At 38.1% G+C, this 21,067-nt stretch overlaps 1 protein-coding gene across 1 annotated transcript in view; it reads left to right on the forward strand.

Annotated features, from left to right (window-relative positions):
* Positions 1-21,067, forward strand: part of ACTN2 (actinin alpha 2) — a 67,571-nt gene that overhangs the window by 8,594 nt on the left and 37,910 nt on the right. The window contains exons 2-3 of the mRNA XM_058802610.1: positions 14,370-14,484; positions 15,723-15,842. Coding sequence (XP_058658593.1) covers positions 14,370-14,484; positions 15,723-15,842 — 235 coding nt within the window. The remainder of the gene's footprint in view (positions 1-14,369; positions 14,485-15,722; positions 15,843-21,067) is intronic.

Raw genomic sequence — 21,067 nt, forward strand, 5'->3', positions numbered from 1 at the left:
TAATACCTTTGTGCTGGCTTGGCAGATGGCAGTGATAAGTGTTTACTGTACTTGATATGAGTAAGATTTTCCATTTACTTCAAGTGCTTCCTCCCAAATGCTCTGAACTGCCAGAATTCCTTCACCTTGAAATCTGATGTTTGTTTTTATTTCTCTTCAAAAAACTTGTAAATTAAAGAAGTCCAGCCATCCATTTCTTTGATAACTTGCAGAACCTAATTTAGAGCAGACAGATTCTAATCTTAACTGCCCCTCTGAAAAGCCTTGCTCACCCCCACTACCATAGCAGGAGTCTGTGGAAAGTGACTACCCCAGGCTAAATTTAGCATCCATGATTATTCCTTGAGCATCTAAGGAAACTCATTTTTTTATAGGTGTTGAACACCCAGGCATTTCCACTGACGTCAGGAGGAACTTCTGTCTATTTTGCACCTTTGAAAATCAGCCTGCTATTTTGGCAGTCACAGAAAGGCTTAGCTATCTAGCATTAAGTGATTTTTTTAAACTCTGTTTTATATTTAATATTGGCACCAGTGTAACTTTTCACTGCTGCAAGACTTAAGACATTGCACTCTTTAATGTGAAAAAAACTGGTACCCAGCTGCATTGAATTCAAATTTAAAAAAAGCAAAATTCCCAAACACCCAACTATAAATGATTGTGTAGCTCTGGGGTTAGACGAGTTCCTGTGAACTATGAAAATCTCTATAGTCTGAGCTCATCTCCAGCTCATTTCTGGAGAGTAGTTCCACTACAAGTTTTCTTTGGCAGAGTAGCTGATCATCCTTGACTCTACTACTATCCAAGGGCTTTCAGTCCCCTTCATTTGCTGGTACAATGATCTTCTGCTATATACCAGATCATGGAAGAAATTTGAGGCAACCCTCCCTCTTCTTAATACCTTTTAATCCTAAATAATTTCAGCAATGTGGTTTGCAGTGCAGCCCCACAAGCAGCTGTATCTGTGCATGCACATATTATGTACAATGCACTTGTCACCCATCTGGCATTCTAGTAAAAGACAAGCAAAACACCAGACATGAGACTGAAGTTGGTTTTCCTTCCTTTTGTCATTTCCATGATGGAGCACGGGTCCCAGAATGGCTGGTATTGAAAAGAGAGAAACCATAAACAAAGAATTGTTTATTTAATTGATAAAGCAGTTTGCTTATCACAAACTGTCTAAAACTGTTGTTTATGCCTTCTGCAATTACAGTCATCATTGTTTATTTACCCATCTATTCTTAGTGAAGTGCTTGAGAACTGGTTACTCAGTTAAATTTCTTATTCATATATAATCAAGTCATCCAAAGATCCCAAGTAAGGTTTTGCTATTTATTCTTAAAGAAAATGTAAGTAATTTAGGAACCTGAGCTTTAGCAACTCTGAAATTTGTCTGAATGTCTGCTGTCTTATAGGATATTTTAAGTGTTTTAGAAAATGATATTCTATAGATAATGCCTCATAAAAATAATTAAAGCATAAACAAATTAACCCAGTATGTTTAAGTGGTATCTTTAACCACAGAAATAATGAAATTATTTAAAAATCAGTTTCTTAAACCAAGCATGAAATAAAAATTGAATTTGTTTTTAGTCATCAGTTACAATAGTAAAATAATTCACATGGACAGATTATGTGCTTTGTGTATTTAGAAATACTGCATTGAGTAACGTGGCATATATGTCACAGAAGAGCTTTTTGTTGCATAATTGGGAATTAATGTATGAGATTTTCCTTTCTCTGTAAGAGTATCAACTGAAACCTTAGTTTAGATTACAAGTGAAACTAGATTTGGTTGTCTCCAAATGTGCAAAGACAACGTTTACTGTGTAAATGTTTTGGGATCTGACTATTGACATATTTTCCTAGCATTTATTGGTGTCAGAGACCTAAGGATATGTGTTTTGGTAAGGGTAAAATTGAAAAACTTTCAGTATCTGTCACAACCTGCTTTTATGATTATGGAAATGCTTTAAAAATGCTGCTAAATTGGATAGGAACATAGTTTTATCCCACTCTGACTGTATTGACAAATTTATAATGTATTTACTTACTCACCTGGCAATGTAGTGTATAATTACTGGATAAAGATAGCATGATGAAGAAAATCAACAGAGAAAGCAAAGCAAAGACATTTAGAAATCCAGTCAACTAAATCCTGCATTAGCCTACTTTAATTAATCCTTCTATTTCCAGAGAACATACCTTTAGTTCCTTCCATACTGTAATGTTCTTTCATCTCATCATAAATAGTATTTGGCCATTAAAATATGTATCTGCTGCAACAAAAGTGTTAGCCAGTGCTGTCTGTGATAGTTCATGAGCTCTTGGGAAACCAGGAGGAACACTGTAGGTACAGCTGGTGGAAGAAGGACCTAAGAATGGAAACAATAGGAGATTCTGTCTCTTTACTAAGAAGGTTCATTTGTCACTGACACGGTAGTGACAGTGCATGTTCCTTGTTTAATACACTTGAGAGAAAGCCCCAGGCAGTGTGAGAGGCATTGACTTCCCCTTTGAAACACACCTGTGGATTTCTCCCTTGAAGATCCACCACAGGATCCTTTTAGGATTACCTGTACTTCATTTTCAACTCCCCACAAGAGTTGAAGGGAGAGACAAATGAAACAGATTGTTCTTTTCTTCTGTAATAGTGAAGAAGTGGACAATTGGAAAAGAATATAGAGGGAGAGAGAAAACAGTAAAATGGTTTGTCTCAAATATTTTATCATTGCTGAAACAGTTCCCTTCATACCTGTTGGCTTTTTTAATGCAAATCTTTTCCTGAAGAGGCCTTATAGTTTGCTGATACTCTTGTGAAGCAGAAATACAGGAAAGGTGGTGCTTGAAAATGAACTTTGAGCCAAGTAGAAATGGGTGAATTTCTTTTGACTCTATGACCTTTCAACTTTTTGTTGTGTGTTTTGATCCCATGACATATGAAATACCTTTTCCTATGCTTTTTCTTTTTGATGGTTTTTCAATATTTAGATACTTTGTCTAACTAGCATTTCGAGTGAGGCTTCCCAAATGCCACTTTGCTCAAAAGTGATCCAGAAAGCACCAGAATGCAAATAGGTATCTGCTCCATTAACTGAGCATGCCTTTGAAAGTATCAGGAGTTGTCTAAATTTTGTTCACCCAAGATCTGTATCTAAAAGTCTTGTAGAGAGGAAGAGAGAGGGTGCATGGAAAAGAGATATTTGGGAGTGTGCATCAGTACTTTGGGGTTTCTGACAGAACCTATGTACTTTTGCTCGGGTTCCTGGTGCCCTGCCTGACTGGTTGAGGAGGGGTATTTGGACAGCACTTTATGAGATATGAATATGTACCTCTGTATAAATGCAAAGATGCAGTCTTTATTGCATGGATGACTGTACATTTCTTTGTGGCACTCAATTTTGTGCAGTGTAGTGGCAAATCTGTTTTAATGCCCTGACAACTGGGCAAGAACTAATTTATTTCCAGGCATGCACTGTGAGGTTCTGTGGCATAAAGTGATTGGGAATGCTGTGTAAGATGTTAGTAGCCATACTGCTGCAGGTTCTAATGTCAGGCTTGCTTGTTTATGGAGTGTACATGCAAGCTCTGCAAAGTGCTGTGTATTAGAGCAGAGAATATTTGGTTAGGGCACTCTAAAGTTAGCTTACTCTGTTAGAGGGAAATATTGTTGTGCCATGCAAATAGCTGGCAGTCCTCAGAGGTTCAGGCTGGATGCTGTGAACTCCCTGCTGTGCCGTGTAGGAGTGCCCTGGTTCTGTCAGAAAGGCACAGTCCTTGTGGGGGATGCATCTCTATTTCTGCAGATTTCAGTAGGAGGCATTTTGAAGGGCAAAATTTGGCAGTGCTGCATGTAAAGAGAAAGTCTCCCGTGATTTGTTAATTGCTGAATTAATAAAAGCTAGAAATAATATGGTAAATTTAAAGAGATCAGCATGTTTATAAACTTTTCCTTTGAGGGAAATACAAAATCAACATCTAAAAAGAAAAGATAAAAAAGCAATTGACCAAAAATGGATTATTCAAAGCTTTCCATTTGTGTTGTTCCATTGATTCCTTTTTTTGCTTTCTGTTTGGTTTTGTTTTTAAAACTTTACTGCCGTTTAAGAACTGTGTTCTAAATATAGCTGATTCACAGATAATTTTTTCACCAATATTTGTTTTTTGAGGATTATGAAATACAATTTCTTTCACTTTCTACAGCATTTTATGTTTTCAAAATATACATGAGACTGTGAAATACACTCCACTGTAAAGATTAACAGCCTGTCTCATCCTGCATTTAGAGGTTTCAGTCCATGGAATGTATTTATACTTCCTTCTCCTGTGGGATAAAGGTTTTGGACATGTAAAGAGGTTTTATAACTTGAAGGAACTTGTACAGAAAGCTGTGGAAGAGCAAGAACTCAAACACTGAGTCATTACTCACAGTCTGTCTTTTCACTCTCATTGGAGAATGCAATTTAATATGGGGGCTATTATAACTTGGAAATTTGTTAGTAATTTGAGAACTTTGTTTACTTCTTGGACTATACAATTATTTACCATTCTCTAAAGCTAATCTTCCACATTGAGAATGTGCATTGAATAATGGCATATAATCCAAAATGCAGAGGTATTACTTCTGTTATGATGAGGTATTAACATACCTGTTGGTTTACATAAAAGGCAAAGAGAGCAGAGTCATCAGAAGACTGTTGTGCAACTGTAAATGATGTTATGCATATTGTTACTGAAGTAGAAGGGAAAATGAAGAGGTAACATCATTATAAACAGCAAGGGATTGCTCCCCATCACTCCTTCTGGCTACTGTGAATTATCCAGGGCTGACATAGTATAGCTGGTCTTGAGCATTTGGCCAAAGGATTCTCATAGACTATTGTTGTTGGGGACCATCTTTTTTCCAGGGATTCATGCATGTGATGTGAATGAACAAACTGTACTGCAAAAATAGTCATTCACATCCAAGAGAAAGCTGACTTGCACTGCTTAGCAAGGTGGTGACATTATTAATTAAAAGTCTCAGTATTGCAAACCCTTCCTAGTGGAATATTCTGATAACTCCCACACTCCAGCTCATGATGAAAGATAACCTTGTGCTGAAGATGGACTTTTAATTTATTGGTTGGGAATGTGTGGCTGATGGGAACCTTTCACTTTTAGGTCAGTGTTTTGAACCCAGGCCAGGTGAGTAAGTGACAAGGTTGCTAACACATGCAGACTGTTTGGTAATATCTATGAGGTGAGTTGTAGGCTCAATTTAGCTCTCAGAGGGACAGGTGTCCCTATCACTTAAACCACCAGAAATGGCAGCTTCATTGGAGGTGCCCAAAACTGACCTTATTAGTGAGAGGTAGGGACAGTGACTTTTCATCCTAGAGGTGAAAGCTAAAAAAATTCCTGTATGTGAAAATTCTTTCTCAGATTGCATCTGTGGGGTTACTCACAGTCATTGCTATTCTTAACAGTTCCCTGAGCTACTTCTTTCTCCATGCTGGAGAGGCTGGCACATTCACTATAGAGTTTAAGGAGAGAAGAATAATGGCATGTAACTAGATTTATGTAATAGGTAACTGGTTTATACTAAAAACCTCAACTTGGTTTTTAAATGCAGAATTAATGTTGGATGACAGTGTACAGATACTGAAGGTGTTGGTAGTTGTTATGTATTGTTTTCTGTCTGTTCAGAGTAGGTTCTGGTTTTGATTCGTTTTTTCACATTTCTCTATTTACAAGACATTTATAGTTTTGTCAACTTCTTCCTAATCTCTCCTGCTACTCTTTCTTTATTGGGCTTTTTTTCAGGATAGTGTTTGAGCATCCCAAAAACAATTATTAATTTCCCCACAAAATAGTGCTGTGGAATATGGAGGGTTTATTATTATCCTTGAATACAGAAGTGGGATGCTGAAAAGCACTCAGCTATGGCTAACATTTGCTCCTATTGTGAAAAGGATTATGATCCCTTGTGAGGAATCATGGGTCATAATTTGCTCAGCATTTAAGACAGTAAAAATATTTTAAAAATTCCTGTCTTAAGTGCCTTAAAGGCTGTTGCAAAGCTGGGGAGAAAATGCAAGCATCAGGGTCTCTTCTCAAGGATGACAATACAGACCTCAGGAAAAGTGTGTACCCATAAAACAGATAATGGAATCCACTTTCATTTTTTTTTTCAGTTTGTTTAGTTTCCCCTAAACACTCCTCTCCCTATTGACTTTGACTCTGTCTAGCCTCTATTTCTTCAGTTTTGTTTCATTATTGTTCTCTGTCTTCATCATCTTTTCTTTTTCTCTAATATCACTGACAAGTCTCCAATGTTAGGTTTCTTTTTGCTAAGGGAAATTAGAGGGTCATATGAAAATAGAGGATGGAAATGGGGATCACCACTTAAAGAATACTCTGACAGAAACAAAATTTACAGCTACCTTTTGCTTGTCAAGTGCTTGGATTCCTACAAGGGAGTTGCTTTCTGCTGAGTGACTTCTTTTTTTGTAGTCTTTGGATCACTTATCTGGCAGGATACAGTCTGGCAGGAAAAACTGTCTTCTTGATATTCTCCCTTTTCACAGCTGCAGTGTAGATGTCTGTTAGGATATAAATCTTCCATGAAGATCATGGAAAGTACAATTGGGAGAATTGAGACTTCTTGCTTATCTGAATCTGGCTTTCTTCAAGTTATTTCACTGATTTGTTAAGATTAGTTTGAATTGTAGCTCTGACATGAAATATGCTTGCAGACCCATGGTTTTGTTGTCTTACTCAAATGTGATAAGCCTGCAGCCTGTTCTGTTGTTCATATGAGTAAGTAAAGGGCTGTATAGGAAATGCTTCAGGGCAGATTCTTACAGAAGTCTGTTTAATAAGCCCTTCCACTTAGACTGGGCCACTACTCACCATTAGTAGGAATAAAAACACTTTTTTTTTTCCACTATGGTTTTGTGTTTAGTTTTCCCATTTGATAAATAGTTGCCTGCTATTGCAACTGATTTAGGTACAAGAAATAAAAGAGATCTGCTTCTGTAGAGTCTGGGTGGAGGTGCTTTAAAATACTTTGGCTTAACCAGTGCAACTAGGACTAATGGCTAGAGTCTAGATAAAGTCGTGAGCAGAGGATGTGTGTATACATAAATACAGGCTTAGAACTGTAGTACAGTGTTAGTTTTGCTTGCTTGTCCTTGGAAGTTTAATTTAATATAAATTTGATTTAGCAGAAGCTGATGCTTAATTACCTACTTTCCCACTTTCATGTAAACAAAATATGCCAGACCTTTTGTAGGACTGTGTTTCTCAGTTTTTTATTCAAATTGCCACATGTAAATTTTTCACAAACCATTGTGGTCTGCTTAGATGATAGGAGTGTGTTAAAAAATATTCAGAATTCAGAGAACACATCAAAAGCAGGCAGGCGTGGGGTTTTTTCCCCCCTGTCAGTTACTTTGTCTTTCTAATTCCTTCACCTTAACAAATTGGGTAGCTTGCAATTGTTGTAAAGATAAGAATGAGTAAAAAATCTTACTATTTTTATAATGCAAGATAAAACCATACCCATGCTTTTAATAAAGGTTTTCATAGGATCTCTACATCTTTTATTTCTGTGTTATTTTTCTGAGTAAGCATCTCTTACATGCATGATGCTTGAAATTCCAAAAATTAAAAGTAGATTTAGATGAGCATTTTCCTATGGATCCTAAGTACCTTTTAGCTTCAAAAGCAATTTTTAATGTTGCATATGTTCTCACTTCTGAAATATAATTTTCTTTGTTTGAAAATACATTTTGAATAGGCAGAATAATTTTAAATTGAAAAAATACTGCAACAGTCAACCCTGTAGTACTGCATGTATTTTGAGAAGTCACATAGTTGGATTTTACAGATGCTTTCTCAAATATTTCTTAATGAGTGTCATCAATAGTATTGAAAAAGGAAGGGGCTTCCTTCAGAGAATAGAGCTGTTGGAGCATTATATTGATGGTCCATCAAAGCTCTGAGTTGTCTGAACACTTGCCTAAATTTTCACATTTATGCCTGAGGCTTCTCTTTTGCATGTAAAGATGGGCTTATGTGCCTAAAGCTTCACTGCCTTTTCCAGCTATCTCAGGTGATCCAATAAAGATATCTGCTTGCTCCTAATAAACTTGGCAATATTTTAATTGTTTTACCCTCTTCAAAGACCTTGTGAAACCTCTCAGCTTCCTTCCTTTCCTTCCTGTTCTTTCCTTAAGAGAAAAGGGCTGAGGTGAGGATAGTGCAGGCAGTGATCCATACTAAATTCTCCATGCAACTTGCTACCACCTGAGGTTTTTTTTTCCAGTTTAGACCATTGGGAAAACAAACATTTTCTCTGTTGTCTCCTCTGAAAGAAAGAACTAATGTCACTCACTTTGTAACAAAAGGCTTAATAATCTTGAGGGTTCAACCTTGCCAAATTATTCTTCAAGGGCTATTTACATGCTCTGGGTGTTTTTTGGTAATAGTGATCACTGTAAAACAGACGTGCAGCCATTCAGTACTGGAAGGAGTTGCATGTTTTACAGGAAACCCTAGACTCACATGGGATTAGGCCACCTGCTTTGCAAGGACTGAGGGCTCCCCAGGCTCTTCCATGCAAGCAAAATGCAGAGTGCCAATAAGACGTGTCCAAAGTCCTGTGTGATGAATGCATCCCTTTGGTGACTTCTCCTGTGAGTGATAAAACTAAGGGACTGGAAGGAAGTTCCCTGAGTTAGTAGAGCAGATCTGCTGACAGTGCAGAATGTGCCAGCAGGTCATATCTGACACCATCTGTTCAGCTATATGGGTGGATGTGCTGGAGCAGGAAGGGCTTACCCCAGCTTTGAATTTGGGGTACTTGTGTTGGAGCTTCTGTTCACTTCCATTGTGAGATGGTTCTGTGCTTATCCTTTCTGGCATTCCCAGGACTTTGGCTTTGACATAGTGCCTTTGATTTAAGGGTTTCCTTTTAATACCATTTTGGAATATGCTAAACATTTCCCCTATCTTAACCTTCATGCCATCCTTCACAATATTTCCCCTCTGCTTCACTTGAATTGTTGCTATGCTCTGGTACATTTGGTGTTAAAATCCCACATTACTTCCTGATGTTCTCATGTGATTCAGTTGTACTGGTGAAGCACCTCTGCTGTTAGAGTTATTCTAGTTATTTACATGCCAATGTATTTAGGTTTCCACTGCAAGGGAAAAGCAGAGCAAGGGAACATTTAATACTAATTAAATCCAACAGCTAAAATAGAAGATTTTATTTCTTTTCAAATCATAAAAATATACTCATGCATGTATACAAGTATAGCTGCTCTAGATGCTCTAGGAACAGCTGAAGATACCATGTGTAGTTATTGGTTTACATCAAGCTAGTTTATAAGTGCTGTTTTAAAAATTTGCTGCTGCGTTTCTCATTCCAGCCTCTTGGGAACAGAATAAACAGTCAAGAGAATGAGGGCTAACACAGACTGTATCCTAAGTCCAGAGAAAACCCCTGATTCTGCAGCCATCAGAACATGCTGTGGAGACAGGAGCTAGGATATCATGTTGCAAGTTCAACTTATATTTTAAAACATGGATATCAGTCAGATGGGAAATTCTTCAAGGGGAAACCTCAGTCTGGCCTACTGGGAATGTTCTGGCAGAGCTCCTTCTGTAACACCCTTGTCATGCACTCAGAGCCCAGTAATGTTCTGTATAATTGCAGAGTGAATCACTGCATCCCATTTAGCCTAGAAGTAATGAAGACCCTCAGCCAACATAAAGAAAGAGGAAAAGCCCTTTAGAAGAAGGGCTGTAAAGCAGTTTAAAGAAACAGCTCTATCAGACTGAAATAATTCAGGATAATATATATGTAAACAAATGTGTTGAATGTTTGTATTTGAAGTTAATTTTAGTCAGGTGAGTTCTCCTGCTCTAGTTATTAGAATTTAAGGTCCACTAAAAACAAATTGTGCTTCTGTTTTCCTTAGAAAACAGAAAATATTAAATTTCCAATTCAAGTAAAACCAAATTATTCCTTTGAGCAAGTAGCCTTTCTTAGGCTACTGATAGGGGTACAGACAAACAGACACACGGCTTTTGAAATAAATATTAATTTTGAACACTAATAAATACTACAGCAGACAGAAAATTATTTGAGTTGGAGTGAGTGAAAGGCAGAGTTAGCCATGATATGAGATATATGTACTAAATAGGATACAGGTGCCGGTGCTTCATTAGGCTGGATCCACTTCTGAATTTCAATGATGAGGGCAAGTGTATCCCCTGTGCACACAAGTTCTGCTGCTGCTTTAGCAATATTCATTATGGACTCGCCGTTGGTGCCAAACTAGAAATTTACTTCACATCTGCAGGAGGTGGAACAATTGTCTTGACTCACCAGTATTGGAGGATGTGGTGACTGTTGCTTTCTCAGTTGTCTTTATCCATATTATTACATGCATGTGTGAAACTTGTTATCATAGCATCTTGTTTTCTGGCTTTGAGCCACTATCAAAAGCAAATTATCATTACACTCACATAAAAAGGACATGTGGATGTTCCCAGAGCTGTAGGACAACTCATATCTCAAAGGCACCATTTTCCCCTGCAAAGTGTGTTATTCATTGTGTCTGTAAAAAATATTTGTACAAATTGGGCATACCCTATTCTTTTTTTTGCATTAATTATTGATTGATAGTTAGTTAGGGATAAATCCTTTTGCTGCCCCTTTTGCTGCTGCCCCTTTTGCTGCAATTTTATTTGTCAGAGAATTGTGAAATTAAGTGGCCCGAGTAAATTACCAGGTAAGGGTTTTTCTCCCATAGGTAGACACTTTGCCATCACAGATCTGTGAATTGTGGAGAATATGCTATTGGCAGTCTTCACAAGGAGGCTAAGTGGGCATAGAACATAAAATGCATTATCTTTCCTGGAGTTACTGTTTCCAAAATAGACCTGTGACAGCAGTGGACAATTAATGGTGCATTAAGAGAACATTCACCTGTGGGACTGAAGGTTCTTTAGCTTCCTTCTTTAGCATCCTCTTTTCTAGGGTCTCTCCTCTCAGAACGTTAGCAAACTTTCTTTTGTAATAACAAACTTTGAAAGGAGTGAAGTTTATCTATTTATTTTTTCAATTTGTCAAGCCATGGAGAGTAAATAAATCCTAAAAAGAAATGTGTACCTTTGTAGACATTTATTTGTGTTCTTCCTGGTATTCAGCTTGGTGCCTTAAGTCCTGCTTTGTTTCTCTGGGCAATCTGATACTCTGAAATGTTCTGTACAGCTCAGCAGAAAAAGGAATTTGCTTTGTCTAAGTCATTTAATAGCTTTTAAATCCCAATGGATTACAAATTTCCAGGGTACTATATGCTGGCTGTATCTTGATCTCCAGGACTTGAACGTGCTTTGAATTGTTGCTCAATAGCTATGAATAGAATTGTTAGTTAAAGCCAAAGCAGTGAGAACAAGTGGTATCACAGGGATGAGGGTTAAATAAAATGTGGATTGAGGAAACTGTTTAAATCTGCAAGCTAAATTGTGCAGTAGCCTTCATGCAGTCATTAATGAATTGCATCACTGAAACACTTCCCTAAGAATCATCTCTATAACCATGTTTAGGCCAGGGAGAAACAAGCTAGTTTGGAAGGCACCAGATTTCAGAAGCCACACACCAGGAGTCTGCTGTGAAGTGCAGCGGCATTTCCATGAGGCACAGGACAACTGTTGGAAGGGGACAGCACCAAGGCATGGCCGGGGGCACTGGAAAAACAGAAAACTGAGAAACTGTAGTTTAAATAAAAGATGTAACTGTCTTATTCTAGATATAGAAGGTAATCAAAACTATTTGGATACAGATGGTCTAAATAAAGACTCCAATTGCAGCAGAATGCTTCAGCAGAACTTCTTATCTCATTGATGGAGGCCTTGTGGTAATTCCAAATTTATCCTTCAAAATGCTAAAAATGCAATACAACTGGAAAGAATCTTAAATAACCTACAAATATAGAAAAGCAGATAATAAAAACCACTCTGTCATCAAACTATTTCTTGAAAACAGTTTGTCTCAGCAGTAGCAGCATCTTTTTCTTGTCTATATCACAGCAACATAGGCTGATTATTGTCTGCATAGAAAGAATGACACTAGCAAACCATTTCTCTCTCAGGAAATTCAGTGCCATAAAAATATCAATTTTCAAGTGAAATTATTTAAATTATTTGAAAACTTTGTGATCTCTGCTTAAAACTTATGTTTTGTATCTATCAGTGCAGCATCAAGTAAGTTAATTTGTATATATATATGTATATATATGAGCTAAGAAGTGCCAAGGTCCTTTTCTTCTTAAGAAACTGAGAAGTAACCTTTTTCACAGTAGGCATCAGATTCATGTTTAAGACTTCTCAACCAGTGAGGTTGTTGCCATTAAACTCATAATTAAATGAAAAATGAGGAAAACTCATTTACTTGAGTGGTACAAGGTGAACATTTACCATAAATATCTAAAAGAAGCGATGGAAATGGCTGAAGTTTTTCTCCAGCTTCCTCTCCGAGTTTATTATGGTGTGCTTGGAACAGTTCTACAAACTGCAATAGCATCTGCAAATAAGATGTCCATCACTGAAGCCTAATTCATGAAATGCTAATTTATTTAAAGGTTCAGATTTTTAATATTTATTGCCAAATTGCCATATAAGGTTCATGTGCATTTACCCTCGAGTGCTTTTTTTTTCTGTATTGCCATAGTATTATTCCTTCCAGTAAGCTCATAATAAGTTTTAATGTTTGTAAATGACTTAATGTGGTGCTAAGCCTTTTGAGATACATACCACCAAAACAAGATACTGCTTGAGGCAGAAAAATTAGTCTTGTAAACTGGATCCTAACCCTATAATGATCCAAATGAAATGCCATCCTAACACTCCATCATGTCATGCCCTGATGGTGGAGGTGCCTACAATCTGTGCTGTGAGGATTGGGATGCTCTGGTTTCAGGTCTCTCATGAGCTCAGTAAAGCTGTTTACCTTAAAATGAGGAGTGTTCTGCCTTCCTGAATGGGAGCAAACATCCCTTTATTAAAATGTGTTTGCAGATTTGCTTCAGCTGCAACAACTCACATTCCTACCTACAATTCATCCTCTGCACATCAACATGGACCTCTGCCCAGAAACACTTCCAATGTTTCTTCTCTCTCCTCTTTTTTCTGGGTACCTAGAGTTAGGGGCTTCACTGCACAGCTCTGCCATATCCATAGCACTTCTTGCTTCCTTTTGATTCAATACGAGAAGATGACAAAAGGAAGTTGTTCCTTGTCAGTGTAGGAGCACTGAGAAAAGAGCCCAGTAAGCTGCCCATCAATTCTTCACAGAAACTGAGTCAAGCCCAACAATAGTCACAATGTTATTCTTTAACAAAAAGTTGCTTTTTTAAGATTGGACCACTTGGCGAAGTTCAGTCCATGTTTTATTAAGGTATCAAATCTGTCTGGAATTTGTAGAATTCAGTTCCAGGGGAGATCTTTGTCTTAATCTACTGGCCTTCCTTATTCTGTTTCTGAGAGATCAGAAATTAAATAATCCAAAGAAAACAGTCAAGAATAAAGAAGGCTAAAGGGAATTTCTTATTTAGAACTGGGATATATCTTGTTTCTTTTAAAAACATTTAATTCAAATAATTAAAACCTGCAAATTTGATGTAGCAAAAGAAGGGAAATTCCAAATATCTGATAATTTTAAGAAGCTGAAGTCTAATTTACTAAAAATGTTTAGTAACAGTGACTTTGTTATGTAACTAAATACCTGCTAAAATACCTAGTAAATACAAACTTGCTTTATGTATCTTAACAGACACTGAAAAGCAAGGGCCATTTGTCAGAAGGCTGAGAGAAGTAATGGATATTTAAAACCAGACTAATTTAACTACTACGTTTTATAGTAGCCCATGTTTTGACTTCTTTCATACAAAACGTAACATGTATATGACCTCTGCAATGGAATTAGTTCTGCTTTTCACCTCTGCAAGTAAAAGCAGACTTGGTTACTTGCTATGGACACAAAAATATCCATGGTTGCTTTTTTGGTAATTTTTTCCCTGGAAACTTAAGTATTTGCATTTCTGTCCAAGTTTTGCCTTTATGTGTAGAACTTCTGTCTGAAGATGCATCTGCAAGCAGAATCTAGCACAAAATTGTTTCTATTCAAGAAATTCTTTGCATCTTCATGAACATCTGGGGTAAGAATTTTGTACTTGGCAACATGTATAGAGTGAATGGGAGCTGGACATCCAAATTTCAGATACAGTATTTACTCAGATGGCTTAGCAGTTGTTTGAAAATAAGTACTGATAAGTTGTTGATAAGTATTTTTTTTTTAATTGCTATTACAGACGTTTACAGCCTGGTGCAATTCCCACCTCAGGAAAGCTGGCACGCAGATTGAGAACATTGAAGAGGACTTCAGAAATGGCCTCAAACTGATGCTCCTCTTGGAAGTTATCTCAGGTTAGCTAAAATAAAGTGTTCTGTGTATTTACAGCACATGAACTGAAACACTCTTAAAGGAACAAAAATTGCTAACGATTCAAAACAGTGAACACAAACTCTAAGTAGACTGAAAAATGAGAAATTAAACACACCGTAAAGCAAAAAGGAGGGGAAAAGAAGCTCTGCTTTTTGCTTGTCTCCAGAATTTTCTGGTTTGTGCCTGTGTTCCAGGATATCGCAATGTATCAGGGTATCATTGACATCACAGTGGTGCTGGACAAAGCAAAAACATTGAGGACCTTGTCTTAGCCCCTAACATTTAAAAAGCCTTTACACATAGGTTACAAATTCATTTTATTCTGCTTTTAGCATAAACATTTTGCTTTGCTTTTAATGACTTTATTGGTCATACCAATGCTTTCAAAAGTGAGGGCCTAAAGAACACCTAGATCAATATTTAGTCACAAATAAAATGTCTAATTTTTCAAAAGAGTGAAGCATCTAAGAACTTTTGCTCACTGATGTAAACTCACTATGCCCCTTTTGTTATGCATTATTCAGTGGAGCAGTCTTCAAGGTAAGATCAGAATTCCCTTAATGGGAATAGCTCAAGCAACAAATACACAAGACAGTTTAGATTTTTGCTGGAGATTTCAGTGTGGAAAGAAATTATTCAAATGATCATTCCTCATAAAATGGAGAATCTCTTTTGAAATTATTACTCTTTGTGATCATTTGAAAAGATAAATTTGTTCAAACACATTAGCCCTGAAATGAGCTCTCTGCTGTACTGGATGAGGTTGTTAAAAGCCATTCTTCTGGGTTAGATGTGCAAGGATGCTATGGCTGATCTGCTGGATAGAATCCAGCCTCTCTTTATGGTCTGGCAGATAAGGATGACAAGCTCTGAGAACATTCTGCCTTCTTAATATTCAGCTACTGTAACAGACAGTAGCAATAAACCAGAAGTGGAGTAGGAAAAAGTACACATATCTTCCAGATGTTTAGGACAAACAAAAATTTTACTCTGGTTTTACTGCTATATCAGAAAGATCAAAATCAGATGCTTCAACATTTGAATCTTCTTTTCAGGGTTTGATTCAAACCTCTTTGGCATTTTTTCAGAAAAATACCCATTAAAATAATTGCTGACTTTTAGGTAGTGTTAGGGAACATCCACTCTTGATTTCTAATCACTTTTATGTCTGTAGGAAGGTGTATTTAAGAATAATCACATTAAATTTGTTGTTCTGCAGGGGAAAGGCTACCGAAACCAGACAGAGGGAAGATGCGCTTCCATAAAATTGCTAATGTCAACAAAGCTCTGGATTACATTGCCAGCAAAGGAGTGAAACTTGTGTCTATTGGTGCAGAAGGTATGTGACAGATCTTGACAGTGCATCTTACTTAGGTCACACTACAGAGCAGTCTGGTGGAGACCTTTGGCCACATTATGTTCTCTACATGTGGGTGCCTCAAACATCCCTTAATGCTGATTGCTGGGACTGTATCTGGGAAAGGACAAGAGGTGGAAGTTTTTGGACTCCTGGAGAGGGACAGGGGTATCAATCAACACTAAGCTTAGTTTGTCTCTAAGGTTAAATTGAATTGTCTGTGGTTCAGTAGGTGTTCAGATAATGGGGTTTTTTTCTTACAGGGCATTGTGGTTTTCCCATAGACAATTAAAAATAAGGAACTTCTTTAGAAACCAGGTTGGATTCTGGGGTGTGCCTTATACAGTCTGGCATCTTTAAGAGATATTGTTCAGCCAAAACAAAGGCTGACATCACTGCTGAATGGCTGGAACCTACTCTCACTTTATTATGAGATTTTCTGAAGCTGTGTTTCTAAAATTCAGATGTAGAGTTAAGGGAGTGATCAAAAGAAACTGGTAGCTGGGGAGAGATTGAACATATGAAGAAAGTGGAGTGGGATGCTATTTACAAAAGTAATTGCTTTTTTATTGTTCTGCTGTTCAGGTAGCTAAGTACCAACATGTGGTTGGCTAGCTAGATTCTGATAGATGTAAACTGAGCTAAAGAAGACAGACTCTCACTATAAGTGAACCTATGCCTCCCTAGGAGATTCACTTAATTGTTTAAAAATTACAAAGGTTATGTAGAACTTGTTGCTCCATGAAGATATTTGCATACTGGTTTCCACAGCCATTACCAAACCAAGAATTATGTGACTAGCATGATATTCAACTATTTTTGATTCCAAAGCCTCAAGGATATGCTTTCTGTGCTTTTTCCCCCCCACTCTAACATGTCCTTAGAGCAAAATTTTGATTGTAACCACATTATGATGATAATCACTCCTATATTCTACTGACATTTTTAGGCCTTTTTATATTCATTTATGACCCTCTTCTTCCTGTTTCCAGATTCCTACAGGCTTATATGCATCCTTATTCTGGTTTCCAAGCCTTGATCCCTGGGAGCTTACTGTAATTATGGATGGAACAGGAGATTCATTATGTGGGATAAGGGTATCTGTAGAAATAATGGAGAGATCTGGCAGCATTCATTGGTTTTACTATGGTTTCACCTAGCCCATTTGTTTCCCCAAGCGTTGTTCACCAAATGTGTTTGGTTTCGAGATCTAGAACTCAAAAATCCCAAGAAATGTGCTTCATGGGCAGAGAGTTTGTTTGAATCCACGCTTTATTTATTTGAGACTGAAGTGGGTGGGTTACCTGAGTCCAAATTCATACCATCTGTCTTTAGGCACATAATAGAGACCTTTTTTGGGGAATATATCATTAGTGGGGAGAAATGGGCAATTCCCACAGGCACTTCAGATCTCAGAAGAGCTCTACTTCATTTCAGAGGTTCCTGGCTCCTTCCATCACTTGCACAGACTGCTGGGGCACCTGTGCCCTTTGCTCAATTAAATGAAGTGGGATGGAAAAATATTCTTCTACCTTAAACCTTTGCAGCAAGGCTGTTCTGAGAGTGACATGGCATTGAATGGACAGCAGAGGGTACTGAAGAGACAATTTATGTGTGGAAATGAAAATTAAGAATACAGATGCATGTTTGATAGCTGGTGAAGAAATGCTGAGCTTACAGAGCATGGAGCAAGTGAAAAGTAGTTTCTGTCATCTTGGGCAGGAGACTCTGAGGCTTCCTAACCAAAACCAGAGTGTAGCAAAAGGAATATCTTGTGGGACAGAGTGGTTGTTCTTGCTGATCAGTGTTTGCACAAGGCTGGAGTATTTAAACTAAGATACATCAGCTCATATCTGCTCCTGAAAGGAGCCAGCCAGCCCTGTGCACTCCCATCTCTCTTATTTTGCCCTGCTTATTGCTGGTCACTACTGCCAGGGTACTCAAGCTGGGGAACAGCTCCTGAGCACTTTCTGAAGGGAAAGCATCTGGCATAGCTCAGATCAGACATTGAAAACATTTAAACTCACCCTGCTGTTCTCCTTAGCAGCAACTGCCATTGGTTCAAATGCTCTGTGATTCAGGTGCTCTGTGATAATTCCCTTTGGAAGGTGGCAGCAAAAAGGGCAGTAACCTCTTCCAACTTTTCAGGCAGTTGCTGCAAGTTGACTGTCCATGCATCCAGTATTTATTCCTGCATGTAACAGCAGGCCATACCTAGTAACCCAAGAGATTAAGGTGATGGTTTTAGCTATTCCCTGTTTCTGGAATTCTCAATCTGTAAAATGGATGTTTTGAAAGCAAAATCAAATTAATTATCATTAAAAATCCCATAAATTCTTTGATGGAAACATGGGAGAAAAATTCCCAGCCACTGTGATAGCCTAGGAGCAGAGGGGAACCTGTCATGGTAAGGCATGACACTATGTTGAGTGTGGCCTGATGCTCACATTAGATGACATCCATGTGGGCAGGAGCAGATGGATTCACGTGCCTTCCCTCCCACTCTAAGGAGGCTGAGCACAAGGCCAGCTCTGGCACAGACATGCTTAGTGCCCTGTTAAGTTTACTGCATCCCCTCTCTAAATTTGTTACCTAAAGCACAGCATTGTGCTGATGCAGCAAAGCAGCATCACATCTGACTGGGTATGGTTTCACATTGTGGGACCTCTGGCACCAGGGGGTGTTTAACGAGTCCCTGTGCCCCCTGGAACTGCATTCCTGCTCCCACACTTCACAGCCCTGCCCTCTCACTTGGGCTGACAACTGTTGCTGTAGCACTGCTGGAGACTGGATCAGCAATCTGATCTGTTTTTAAAACACACTTCACTTCTTTTTTACCTTTTGTTGTATTTTTCAGCGTTGTTGACGAGGCGGTCATTAATAGTAGGTTGGAGTGAATGCCAGAAAGGAGGAGAGCACAGTCTCCTTAAGTTTGTTTCCTTATCAAAGTCTACAATCCCTTAACTCTCTGCCCCTGTGGATGAGCATGGGGCTCGTGGGCTTGCCCTCACCCATCTGTTTGGGCATTCTCTGAGTTACATGGATGCTTGGAATACTTTTTAATTCCCAAAGCATGAAAGTTTTGTATCTATATCTGCTGAGGATCATGTTCCATTATCTGACAGACTGAATGGTGAAGAGCACATAGGCCCAAGGGGAACAACTGGCATTTAAAATGGGGCCTCAAAACAGTGATTCCTGTGGGACATCAGTACAAAAATAAAATTAGTATTTTTAAGGGTCCAGGAATATTCTTTGAAATCATCATTATTGTTCTGAGCCTGACTTCTCTGGGCTGTCTGTGGAGTGGAGAGAACTGATCCCTTTTAATTGTGATGCTGAAAAGGAGCCAAATTTATTTACTCTGATCTGTTGTGTCAAAGAATATCTCTCTCCACTGGTCATGACATGAGACTACAGAGTCAAGAAGCTAAAATTAAAAACTGTGAAAGTAGTCCTTATGAACCATTTGAAGTCCAGGACTTAGAAATTTTCTCTTAAGTTTTAAAAAAGTGCGGTAACTCCATTTGGAAGGCACTTACATCCTGAATGAAATCAACTAGATATGGAGAACCCCAAAAGACAAGTATCCTGTTAATAGTATTAGGAAATACTTCTGTACTGCTTTTCTGGGAAATGGGAAAAATATTAAAGACCAAGTGATGTGTGCATCTGCTACAAGAAGGTTAGAATAAAAAAATAAATTAATACAAACAACCAAAGCAGAATAAAAAAAAGGGACTAAAGCCTTTGAGAAATTGCTTTGCTTTACTTTTTCACTAGACAGTTTTTATTGTTTCTGCTTCATTTTCTCTTTTTTTCTGCCCTCATCCCCAGAAAGCTGTAGCTTTGTGTATGTGAGGGGTAGGAGCTATATTCCAGCCAGAGCCAACAGGCAGTGTGAAAAAATTAATGAAGTCTTCTGTTGACCTGTAGAGGAAAATTAGAGGAATGAATCAATGCCTTTTTGTCACTGATACTTTTCAATATTTTATAGACTTTGTTTTTCTTCCTTGTCTTGTATAGGAGTCTTTTTTGTTTCGTGCAAGCAGTTTTGTGAGAAACCAAAGCTGGAAAATCACTTGAAAATCCTCCCGAGGCTCAACACAGAAAATTCCCTCTCTTGCTCTTTCATTCTGTATGTGTGTACATACAGATATGTAAATCTAAACAACGATGTGGTGATTATGCAAATCTATTAGTTGATTGCCTGAGAATCAACAATGCCTCCTGAGTATTTAAATACATTTATTTTCCATTTGAAAAATTTGTCTTTACTCTATATACATATCAGACAGCTGATCAAAATTGTGAAGTGACTTCACTCAGGAGGAGGGAAGAAAGAGAAGTAGCTACCTGCTCTAATTGCCATTTGGTCTTTTTTTTTTGTCTGCAAGGGTTTTGTTTTGAGATTTGAGGTCTTCCAGGGCCAATAAGGCAGGATGCATGGAAGGCAGGCAGCATAGTGTAAGAAATCTGGATAACTAGTGCAGGATCTAAAAGGGAAAGTGACAAATTAGCCATTTATATATAACTTGAATTATCACACTAACAAAATAAGTATAGGGTAATGATGGGTTACATATTTCCTATCACATTTGTTAATTCCATAGGTTCAAATGACAGCTTGTGTCACATCCTACTGCAATTTAACATGTATCTCTAGTCTCAGAGACAGCAGCTGCTCTTGCTCTGTAAAAGTTGCCCCTGGATTCAGGCAATTTTAAGTAGCAGAGTGACTGCATTTTCTGCTGGCACCTCTATTGGAATTTGATGTTAAATTGAGGAAATTCCTCCTGCTGCAAGTTCCTCCTGCTCCTTGCCCAGAACACCAGTGGGCCCCAGGCAGACACAGCTGCTTACTTTTTGAGAAAGGCTGGAGGTGACTTTTAAGTAGGGGAGCAGCTGGTGCCTTCCCTGCTCCACTGCTCCTTTGGTGTGAGGTGACTGGAAAGTCAATCTGCAGTGCCATCTCCTCCCTTCTCAATGCTGCACCCTCCTTATAGTCTCACCATGCTTTTCTGAGTCTTTTGACTCACTTTTGAGAATGATTTAACATTACCAGCACACTGAAGTGATCTAGCAGTACATTTTGGTGTTGAGAAATTTCAGCGGTATCACTTAATTACAATGTGGGAGCATTGGATTCTGACCTGGCTTGTGGCAGAGATTCCCACATTCCCTGTGTTATAGGTAGTCTCAAGCAG

This window comes from Ammospiza caudacuta, chromosome 3, assembly GCF_027887145.1.
Source record: "Ammospiza caudacuta isolate bAmmCau1 chromosome 3, bAmmCau1.pri, whole genome shotgun sequence".
In the NCBI taxonomy this organism is placed as follows: Eukaryota; Metazoa; Chordata; class Aves; order Passeriformes; family Passerellidae; genus Ammospiza; species Ammospiza caudacuta.